The 9,579-nt window shown below is 36.6% G+C and overlaps 1 protein-coding gene across 3 annotated transcripts; it reads left to right on the forward strand.

The window, feature by feature from the left end:
* The first annotated feature begins 3,280 nt into the window (after nt 1-3,280).
* On the forward strand, nt 3,281-9,304 carry LOC103434013 (PTI1-like tyrosine-protein kinase 1). Of its 3 annotated transcripts, XM_070810448.1 has the most exons (9): nt 3,357-3,634; nt 4,775-4,952; nt 6,289-6,327; nt 6,720-6,973; nt 7,086-7,212; nt 7,320-7,593; nt 8,373-8,505; nt 8,610-8,693; nt 8,957-9,304. In XM_070810448.1, exons 5-9 carry the CDS (start codon nt 7,092-7,094, stop codon nt 9,074-9,076), a joined length of 732 nt encoding a protein of 243 aa, XP_070666549.1. In that variant the 5' UTR covers nt 3,357-3,634; nt 4,775-4,952; nt 6,289-6,327; nt 6,720-6,973; nt 7,086-7,091; the 3' UTR covers nt 9,077-9,304. The 3 variants fall into 3 exon arrangements, with proteins under 3 accessions (XP_028947067.1, XP_070666549.1, XP_028947066.1); XM_029091234.2 differs by lacking the exon at nt 6,289-6,327 and having other exon boundaries at nt 3,281-3,634; XM_029091233.2 differs by lacking the exon at nt 6,289-6,327 and having other exon boundaries at nt 3,360-4,006.
* Nucleotides 9,305-9,579: the final 275 nt, after the last annotated feature.

Below are 9,579 nucleotides of genomic sequence, written 5' to 3' on the forward strand. Positions count from 1 at the left end.
TTAATTTAAGCGTACCTAATTAATCTCGGGTGTTGAGGTTCATGGTTTATTGAAAAGCAACTGGAAATCGTTTTATATGCAAATGTGTCATGTGTAGAGAAATACCTTCTAGCTAGCCCATCATCCATTCAAATCACCAAATTCGTCCAAAATTTGTTTTAAGTCTTTAGTTACTTGTTTTTACTCAAATTCATCCAAAAACAAATCCCCCTTTACTTTAGAGTGTCTAATTAGTTAAAATCTGTCCTACTTGTTTTTTTAAGTGTTTTGAGTTAAGTTAAAACCAATTTTCGTCCAAAGTCATTCCTAGTGTCTAGTTTGAGTCTAATTAGTTGTTTTAAGCTGTATTGAGTCTTTTAAGTTTGTTTTGAGTCAGTTTAGAGTTGATTAGCAATCCCTCCTAATCCCCGGTCCAGAACGATCCCTACTTATACATATACTACAATTGTCAACAAGAGGGTTTAATTTGAGTGTGCTTGTTTTACATTGTATCAATCCATCATTTTGGTCATTCGGTTAAAAACTCCGTTAAGTGTCCCGAAGCTCTTGGCCGGAAGTTTGGGCAATTTTCAAGGCTTTGTAACTCAATCGTTTCTTAACCAAATTCGACTTTCTGATGGAATCCGAAGCCATCCTGGGATTGCTCTCGCGCGAACTCGCTTAACTTCGGAGTTTCGATGGAATCTGAAGCCAGTGAGCTCCTAAAAGGCCTTGTGCTAGGTAGAGATGAGAATATACATATAAGGCTTACATGATCCACTCCCCTGGGCGATGTGGGATGTCACAATCCACCCCCCTTAGGGGCCCGACGTCATCGTCGGCACATTTCCGGCCAGGGATTGGCTTTGATACTAAATTGTCACATCCCGGCCCGGGCCCCCACCACATCCCGGACTTGACTCCACCGTAGCACGATATTGTTCGCTTTGGGCCCCGACCACGCCCTTAGGGTTTTGTTTCTGGGAACTCACATGAGAACTTCCCAGTGGGTCACCCATCATGGGATTGCTCTCACGCGAACTCGCTTAACTTCGGAGTTCCGATGGAACCCGAAGCCAGTGTACTCCAAAAAGAACTCGTGCTAGGTAGAGATGAGAATATACATATAAGGCTTACAGAATCTACCCCTCTGGGCGATGTGGGATGTCACATTTAGCGTAAGACTTCAAATTACTATATCAACCATCAATTGTAATTTAACTCTTATAATTTCACTTAATCTCAGTTGGGCATGGGCATCTAATTATACAAAATTGCCAAAAGCATGAATAGGTATCAAATACCCTCAAGCCCTACCACATCCTCCCACTTACCTTCTCCTTTTTCCCACCGTCGTATCTTTCCTTACCAACAAAATACCCCTAACATTATTACATGGGAAATTTTATTTGAACCTTGATTTTGTATCTCTACTCCCAACTTATAAAATTTGTCCATCAAACACCCAAATTTACCCTTAAAATAAATAAATGAAAACAAATAATATTAGAACTCGAAACTCACCCGAAGAGCAACAACACTATTCTATCTCTACACCCCTCACTTTTTTTTTTCGCTGAACCCAACGCCTCGTTGTCGTCGTAGACAATGGCCTCCACAAATTATGGTAATGAGAAAAACAATTAAAAATCTCATGCACAATATGATCCAAATGAGTTGAATCTATTGGGAAGAATTACCACTAAAACTTAATGTACTCCGTATTATTTTTATAATCATGTTCATCCTGATTCATAATATGAAAGTTTACTGTTGGATCTTTTCTCTTCTGCATATAAACCAGATAGAATACAGTTATGTTATGCAAACTACAAACCATTGACATTGATGGATTGGAAACAATGCTCCCTCCGCCAACACTGATGATGATAGAAAGATAAAAAATTACAGGTTCCAATCGATTAGTAAAGAGAGAGACGCCGACAAGGAGGGTAATTGATGGCAGAGAATAGAGCGGTGGCAGTTTCGATGGTGGCACAAGCAGAGTGTTGTGGTGGTTCCTATTCATTCAAGAGGTAAACAGAAGATGGAATGGTGGTTGTTGAAGTCGTCAGGAATGTGCCAACGCTTTGGATTACAGGAAAATACGAAGGGGTGTAGAGATAAAAAATAAAAAAAAGTGTTTCCTTTAGGATGGGTTTAGGGTTCTAAAATTATTGATTTTAATTTATTTATTTATTTAAGGGTAAAATTGGATATTCCATAGATAAATTTTTAAGTTGGGTGTAGAGATACAAGATCAGGGTTCAAATAAAATTTCCCTAATTACATTATCTCATGAAGTAAATATATCATACTTTTTTTTAAATGATAAAACTTTGCTTGTTTACGAGGCAAAATAAATTCAAACTAGAACTAGTATCCAAAGTATTTTGTATCACAATCTAGTTGTATTCCTATTTATTTGTAAGTTAGAGGTTTTAAGTTATATTCTTGCCAAAGGAGAATTTGAATAATATTATTGTTAACTTATTGTGAGGCTAAATCCATCATCCTCCCTTTAGTGTAAAAAATATCGTTTATTTGAAAAAATAAAAAGGCTTTTTAGTCACAATGGTCATTAAAATTTGCATAACTCCTCACTTTGATCCATGAGATTTGAAATCAATAGAAGTAGTGTCTGAGATTGTTCACTATCAATTATTTTGGTCCTTGGGTGAAAAATTATGTTAAGTAAGGACAAATGCAATGACCAAAATGATTGATTGTGGACAAACTCAAGAATCAATTCTTTCTATTTCAAATCTTATGGACCAAATTAAAGAGTTATGCAAATTTCAGAGATTATTTTGGCTAAAAAGCCAAATAAAAAAAAAATTTAACGAAACACTTTCAGTACTATTCACTTTTAACGAAAAAAACATTTCTACTCTAAAAAGTCATTTCTGGTACTATTCACTTACAACATATTTTTGTCATTTTAATTAAAACTTAAAATTTTAAGGCTATTTTAATTAATTTTGCTAAAAATAACAAAGATCTAGTTATGTATGGTACTAGAGAGAGAAAACGAGACAAACTAACTCGCAGAGAGAGAGAGAGAGAGAGAGAGAGAGAGAGAGAGAGAGAGAGAGAGAGAGAGAGAGAGAGAGAGAGAGAGTGGGGACAATGGGGACAAAATTTACTAAAAAAAAAGCAAAATTAATGAAAAGTGCTTGAAAACTTTGAGTTTTAATGATAAGAACAAAATAAATGGTAAAATGAATAGTACCAGGATTGACTTTTTAGTCTAAAAATATGATTTTTCGTTAATATAAACAGTATCGGGTGCTTTTCGTTAAAGTTCCCATAAAAAAAAATGAGAGAAAATAGGATGGGAGGATATATATGATCTCCCTGTCCGTCTGAGCCAATTTGTTGATTTGCCTCGCCAGTCGGCCACCCCGCGTTGCCTCTCTGTCTTTCCTCTTCTCTCTCTCTCTCTCTCTCTCTCTCTCTCCCTCTCTCTCTCTTATTTCTGCCTCTCTCTTTCTCAACAACGACTCAAAAAACAAACCCAACCTCTCAAGTATCCCACCCTCCCGAAAGCAACAGCCTAAGCCCCTTTCAAATCCTACCTGTTCCCTTTACCCTCACAAACCCTAAAAGAGGTAGGAGAGAGAGATATATAGAGAGAGAGAAAGCGAAGCAAGAGGTAGTCGTTTTCATCCTTATATATTTTTAATTTCTCTTGTCTTTGCATTGTTCTTTATTGCCTGTGAATACCATTTCGATCTGTGTGCTACTATGATTTTGCTAATCTAAATTTCATCCCCAATTCGATCTATCCCAAGTTTCCAAATCCCACAGCCCGATTCAATTCAATTCTTTTTTTGTAATTGTTCTTGTATTGAATTGGTTTGTCAATTCTGAGGTTCTTTGGTTAATTTGGAGAATTGGGATCGAATTATTTCTGGGTTTCTTGTTTTTGTTCTGCAATCGATTGATTTTGGTGTGATCGTTAAATTTTGAATTTTGTGTTTTAATCTTAATGGACGCTGCTGATTGCCATCGCCGTGGTTTTATGGTAAGATTAATGGGTTGCTTTTATTTTGTTTGATTGATGATGCGAGGTACAATTCCTAATTGTGTTGGTTTGTGTTTAATTTAAAGATGAATTGGATTCGATTTCTCGTTATTGTTGAATGTTCTTTCAATTCAATTGATTGTAGCTATTTTGAATGTTTATATATCATTTGATCGTGCATTGTAATTGCATGCTTATATAATAGCTCTAGTTTATGTGCAAATGCAATGCATTGTTCATTTTCTTAATGATCAATATCTTCATTCTTGTGTCTGCTTCTTTAAAGTCTTAACATTTTGGTTCTGAATGGTATTTTTTTGTGTGCTGATTAAATGTTTCCATCACTTGTATTTGTCTCCTTCTGATTTTAATTCCAACAACTTTTTTTTGTGATATTTTGGTAAGCATTAATGTTCCTTCATAGACTTATAAGTTTCTCCTGTTAAAAAGAAAATGAAAAAAAGGACAAATTTATTTCCGTAACGGCTGTGACAAATTGCCTCTTACTTTACCCAATTGTGTGGTTCTACGTAGTCTTAAACTTCATTGGCGCTTGGGTTGACTTGTTTAATAGGAGACAGAGTGAAACCCATAAGCAAAAGCCTAAGATGGCTGGAACTGCTTTATAATCTTTGTTGTAATCTCTCCTTTAACACTTCACTATGATGCCAACAGAAATGTTTCAATTATGAGAGCTTTTTCTCATTTTAGATTGTAATTACTATGTGATGATGCTGAATCCACTCATATTACTGTGGCACAATGCAGGCACATGCTCCTCCCCCTGGTTACTTTGTACAATTGGAGGATACAAGTGCTGAGGACGATTTATATTTGAGGAAGAAAGTCAGGATGCGCAGGTGGCTCTGTTGTACTTGTCACGTCGAAGAGTCTTATCCATCAAACGAAAATGAACACCTGAAGAGCCCAAAGCACTATGCAGATGGTACATTTTCTGACTTTCCTTAAGCAGATTTGCATGTAATTTAAAAAAGGAAATCATTTTAGTAACCTAAGGTTTTAGTTCTTGAAGTTTCTAGTGATTTAGAATCATGGTTAAGTAATTCCTTGGGATGTCATTTTCTTAATTTACTCTCAGCTTCCATTAGGCAACTGCCATTATGCCATTGACAACAACATTCTTGAAAACGTTAAATATTCCATTGCCATGTTTATTATATGACCTTTGCCACATCAGGCATTTCTACCACGATCCATATTTGTCACCAGGTTCTGAACACACTCAGTTATGAATTTAACTCCAAACAGAAATTTTTGTTCTATGGATCTCAGCTTTCGAGCATAAGTAGGCAGATATAATATCATGGATTAAATGAAGCTTGTGAAGCTGTTACAAGTCACCTAAAGGTATATTGGATAAGTGTCATACATGCCTATCCATTCAGGTGTATCTGAGGATTTTTCCTCATCAAGCTGGATGGATGAAGTGGAAGAGTGCATCTGGCGTGTTGTGTGACCGTCGTAGGCCACTGAAGCTCAAGGGAAAATTTTATAGGACGGCAATAAGGCCGGCAATGCTGTATGGCATAGAATGTTGGACGGTGAAGCATCAACACGTAGGTGTAGTGGAGATGAGGATGCTTCGTTGGATGTGTGGGCACACGAGAAAGGATAAGATTAAAAATGAGGATATCCGAGGTAAAGTAGGAGTAGCCGAAATTGAAGGAAAGAGGAGAGAAAATCGGTTACGGTGGTTTGGACATGTGCAAAGAAGGCCTACTGACGCTCCGGTTCGAAGATTTGACCACGGGACAGAGGTTCAGGGCCGAAGGGGTAGAGGAAGACCTAGGAAAACTTTGGAAGAGACCCTAAGAAAAGACTTAGAGTACTTGGATCTAACGGAGGACATGACACAAAACCGAGCGCAATGGCGTTCTAGGATTCATATAGCCGACCCCACTTAGTGGGAAAAGGCTTTGTTGTTGTTGTTGTTGTTGTAAGCAAGTTTTGGGGCCTGTTTTTAAGTGTTCTTAGGATGGCTAAAACTGCTTTTGATTACAAAAGAACCATGGTTTTTTATTAAAAATTCAACGGGTATCTAATAAAAGCTCTTTCAGTAAAAGCACTTATAGGAATGCAGTCTAGAGAAGTATTTCCAAAGGGGCCCTTATTTAACTAGCTTTGTGAAGGAGAATCTGAGGACTTATTGATGTTCCATTTTAAGATGGACCCTTCGAATATCTTCTTGTATGAGAAATTTTTTATATTTAGAAATTTTTGAAATAAGTTCAATATTTTAATTGTTTTTTTTTTGCTGCTAGGAAAGTAATGGAACAAATGGAAAGGTCTCTTTATTTAACGTATGATTCTTTTCTATTTCTATTTTATATAACTTGTTTTCTATTATCTTTTGTAATGGTCTAACATATGCATGTGCATGAGTTAAAGAGTATGAACGTATTTTATTATTATTTGTAGTTAATTTTTGAAGCTACTGATGAATTACTGGAAAAAATTCAATAGAAGGACATGCCTTATAAAACATATGATTATCTTTAGAAAAATATTGTAACTTGATTTCTATTAATTTCTGTAATTGTTTGAAGTTTTTACTAGTTTGTAGGGTCCTTAACTTATTTCTTTCGTTATTTAAATATTAGTGGATCATTCTGAATCTTTCATTTTCTTTCTTGTTTTGTGTGTTTCCTTTTAACTTTGCACTTACTTTTCTTCATCATTCATGCATGTTTAGGGAACCAAAAGGGATCTAAGGTGTCAGCTCCTGTAAAATCTGAAGTACAGAAGGCTGCTCCACCTATTGAAGTGCCTCAATTATCTGTGGAGGAGCTGAAAGAGAAGACTGACAATTTTGGATCCAAATCATTGATCGGTGAAGGTTCGTATGGGAGAGTGTATTATGCAAGCTTGAATGATGGTAAAGCTGTGGCCGTGAAGAAGCTTGATGTTGCCTCTGAACCTGAGACAAATGTTGAGTTTTTGACCCAGGTCTGTCTGCAACTCTATCATTTGAAGTATACTTGTATCGCAATTTAGTTCTGTGATATGTGACTTGTTGTTTCTTACTGTATCTAACTGTATCTTGACATATTTTACTAAGGTTTCCATGGTTTCAAGACTGAAGCACGAAAATCTTGTTGAGTTGCTTGGTTACTGCGTTGATGGAAGTCTGCGTGTTTTGGCTTATGAGTTTGCAACCATGGGATCTCTACATGACATATTACATGGTTTGTAAAACCATCTTGCCTTTTTAATTTATAATTCATCTTCACTTGATTTGAATTCTTCTTGTAGAAACTAGAATACGTTAATTTGAATGTAAGTGCAATTATAGGTAGAAAGGGAGTTCAAGGGGCTCAACCTGGCCCTACACTAGGCTGGATGCAGCGGGTAAGAATTGCAGTTGATGCAGCTAGGGGGTTGGAATACTTACACGAGAAGGTTCAACCTGCTATCATACACAGAGATATAAGATCTAGCAATGTGCTTCTCTTTGAAGATTTTAAAGCCAAGATAGCAGATTTTAATCTGTCAAATCAGGCTCCTGATATGGCTGCTCGTCTTCATTCTACTCGAGTTTTGGGAACATTTGGTTATCATGCCCCAGAGTATGGCTCTGAAACCTTCACAATTCTATGGTTATTTTCATATAATTTATGGTCCCTTGCTTTTTCCTTCTGTTGGGTTTGTTGTTTCAGTCTTTGTTTTCAAGTTTTCGCAGCATGCTGTTTTTAGTGCATTTTAGTTTGGTCGACTGCTACTTCACTTTTATCTGAAAGTACTCCTTCCTTTTAATATTATTTTATCAGTTTCTTGTTTTCTTGAGAAGAAGTTAAGTTTAATCAAAGAAAAGGAAAGTGCTATATATGGACAAGCAGTCCACAACTAACGAGATGAAATAAGAACTATTCAGATAACCTTTGTCACCACAATAAGTGGCAGTTTGGATGAATATACTATAATCTTTAATTAGTATAGGATTGTGTTCGACTGGAACTGTGCCAGATCCAGACTGGTAGAGACATGTCCATGACTCAAATGCATATGATCATAGTTGCTCTCATTGGATCATGTTATTATTGAGGAGTAGTTTAGGTAGTTGAATATCTTATATTTATTATATCAGAGGCATGAGTCAAGTAACTGCTTGCTCAAGAAATTGCTCCAATCGTATCTTCCATTGATGATGTCAACTAGTCTGATCACTGTACATACTTTTAAAGAGAAAATGTTAAGTTTTTTTTTCTTCTTGCAGAAGCACCTTTAATAATATATCCTATTTCGATTCATCCCTATATCATTTACTTCAGTTTTCTTTTTCAGTCTTTGAGAAGTGTAAATAGTTAATAGATCAAAATTAATTTGAATTTGCAAAACTATTCCGCAGGTATGCAATGACTGGTCAATTGACACAGAAGAGTGATGTGTACAGCTTTGGAGTGGTTCTACTAGAACTACTGACTGGGAGGAAACCTGTTGATCATACAATGCCTCGTGGACAGCAAAGTCTTGTTACTTGGGTGAGTCTATATACTTGCTTTTCTTTGAACAACATTTCGTATGATGCTCTACCAATTCTCTGTTGGACTTAATTTTACCTGACATTTACCCTTTTTTTCTTTAGGCTACTCCAAGATTGAGCGAAGACAAAGTTAAACAATGTGTTGATCCAAAGCTAAAGGAGTATCCTCCTAAGGGGGTCGCTAAGGTCTCTCTCTCGCTCTTTTCTCTGAGCACACACTCTCTGTATCCTTCGTTCCTTATCTACACACATCCCCACGACCATATACACGTACACACAAACTCTCTCTCTAAGCACACACGTTCCCACAACCATATGCACGCTCCACCTGCCTGCCTGAATGCATCTGTACACGTTTAATCCATTAGTGGTGTGCTCAGTTTTTTTTGGCTTTTTGTTTATTTATAGAATTAGTGACTGAATGTGCAGTTTTTGTTTTGTTGATGCAGCTGGCAGCTGTTGCAGCATTGTGTGTGCAATATGAAGCTGAGTTCCGGCCAAATATGAGCATTGTTGTGAAGGCTCTTCAACCGCTTCTGAAGCCACCAGCAACGGCTCCGGAGTCTTGAAGGAAAAAGCCTCACTGAAATTTCCTTCTGCTGGAATTTTTGCATCCTTGAAACACAACTTTCAACTGCCTGCTGCTCATTTTATCATAAACTTCTATATATATTTTCTTGTTTTACTTTTCGTATATGAGATTGGATGTGTAGGATTGGTTTTGACCAGTTTCGTGTCATTGCTGAGTGCTGTATGTTGCAGGAACTATCGCGGTGTCTAATTTTGTTCGTCATAAATTGACTCGGGGGTTGGGTTTTGAGGTGAATATATATATATATATATATATATATATATATATAATTTTTTTTGGAAACTAAGGTGGATCTATATTTCACTGAATATTGTTTGCTTTCTTCGACTTGTGTATTATTGATGAGCTATCGGGACGTATGTTTTGTAATGGAAAATATAACTCTGCAAAATCTAGTATAGGGGGAACGTGATTGTGCATGGTTTCGACCTAGCCGGACGTTCCAGGTTACTTTTCTTTGGCACGGTTGGCACAAAAAAT

The sequence above is a fragment of the Malus domestica genome, chromosome 13 (assembly GCF_042453785.1).
Source record: "Malus domestica chromosome 13, GDT2T_hap1".
Classification (NCBI taxonomy): domain Eukaryota; kingdom Viridiplantae; phylum Streptophyta; class Magnoliopsida; order Rosales; family Rosaceae; genus Malus; species Malus domestica.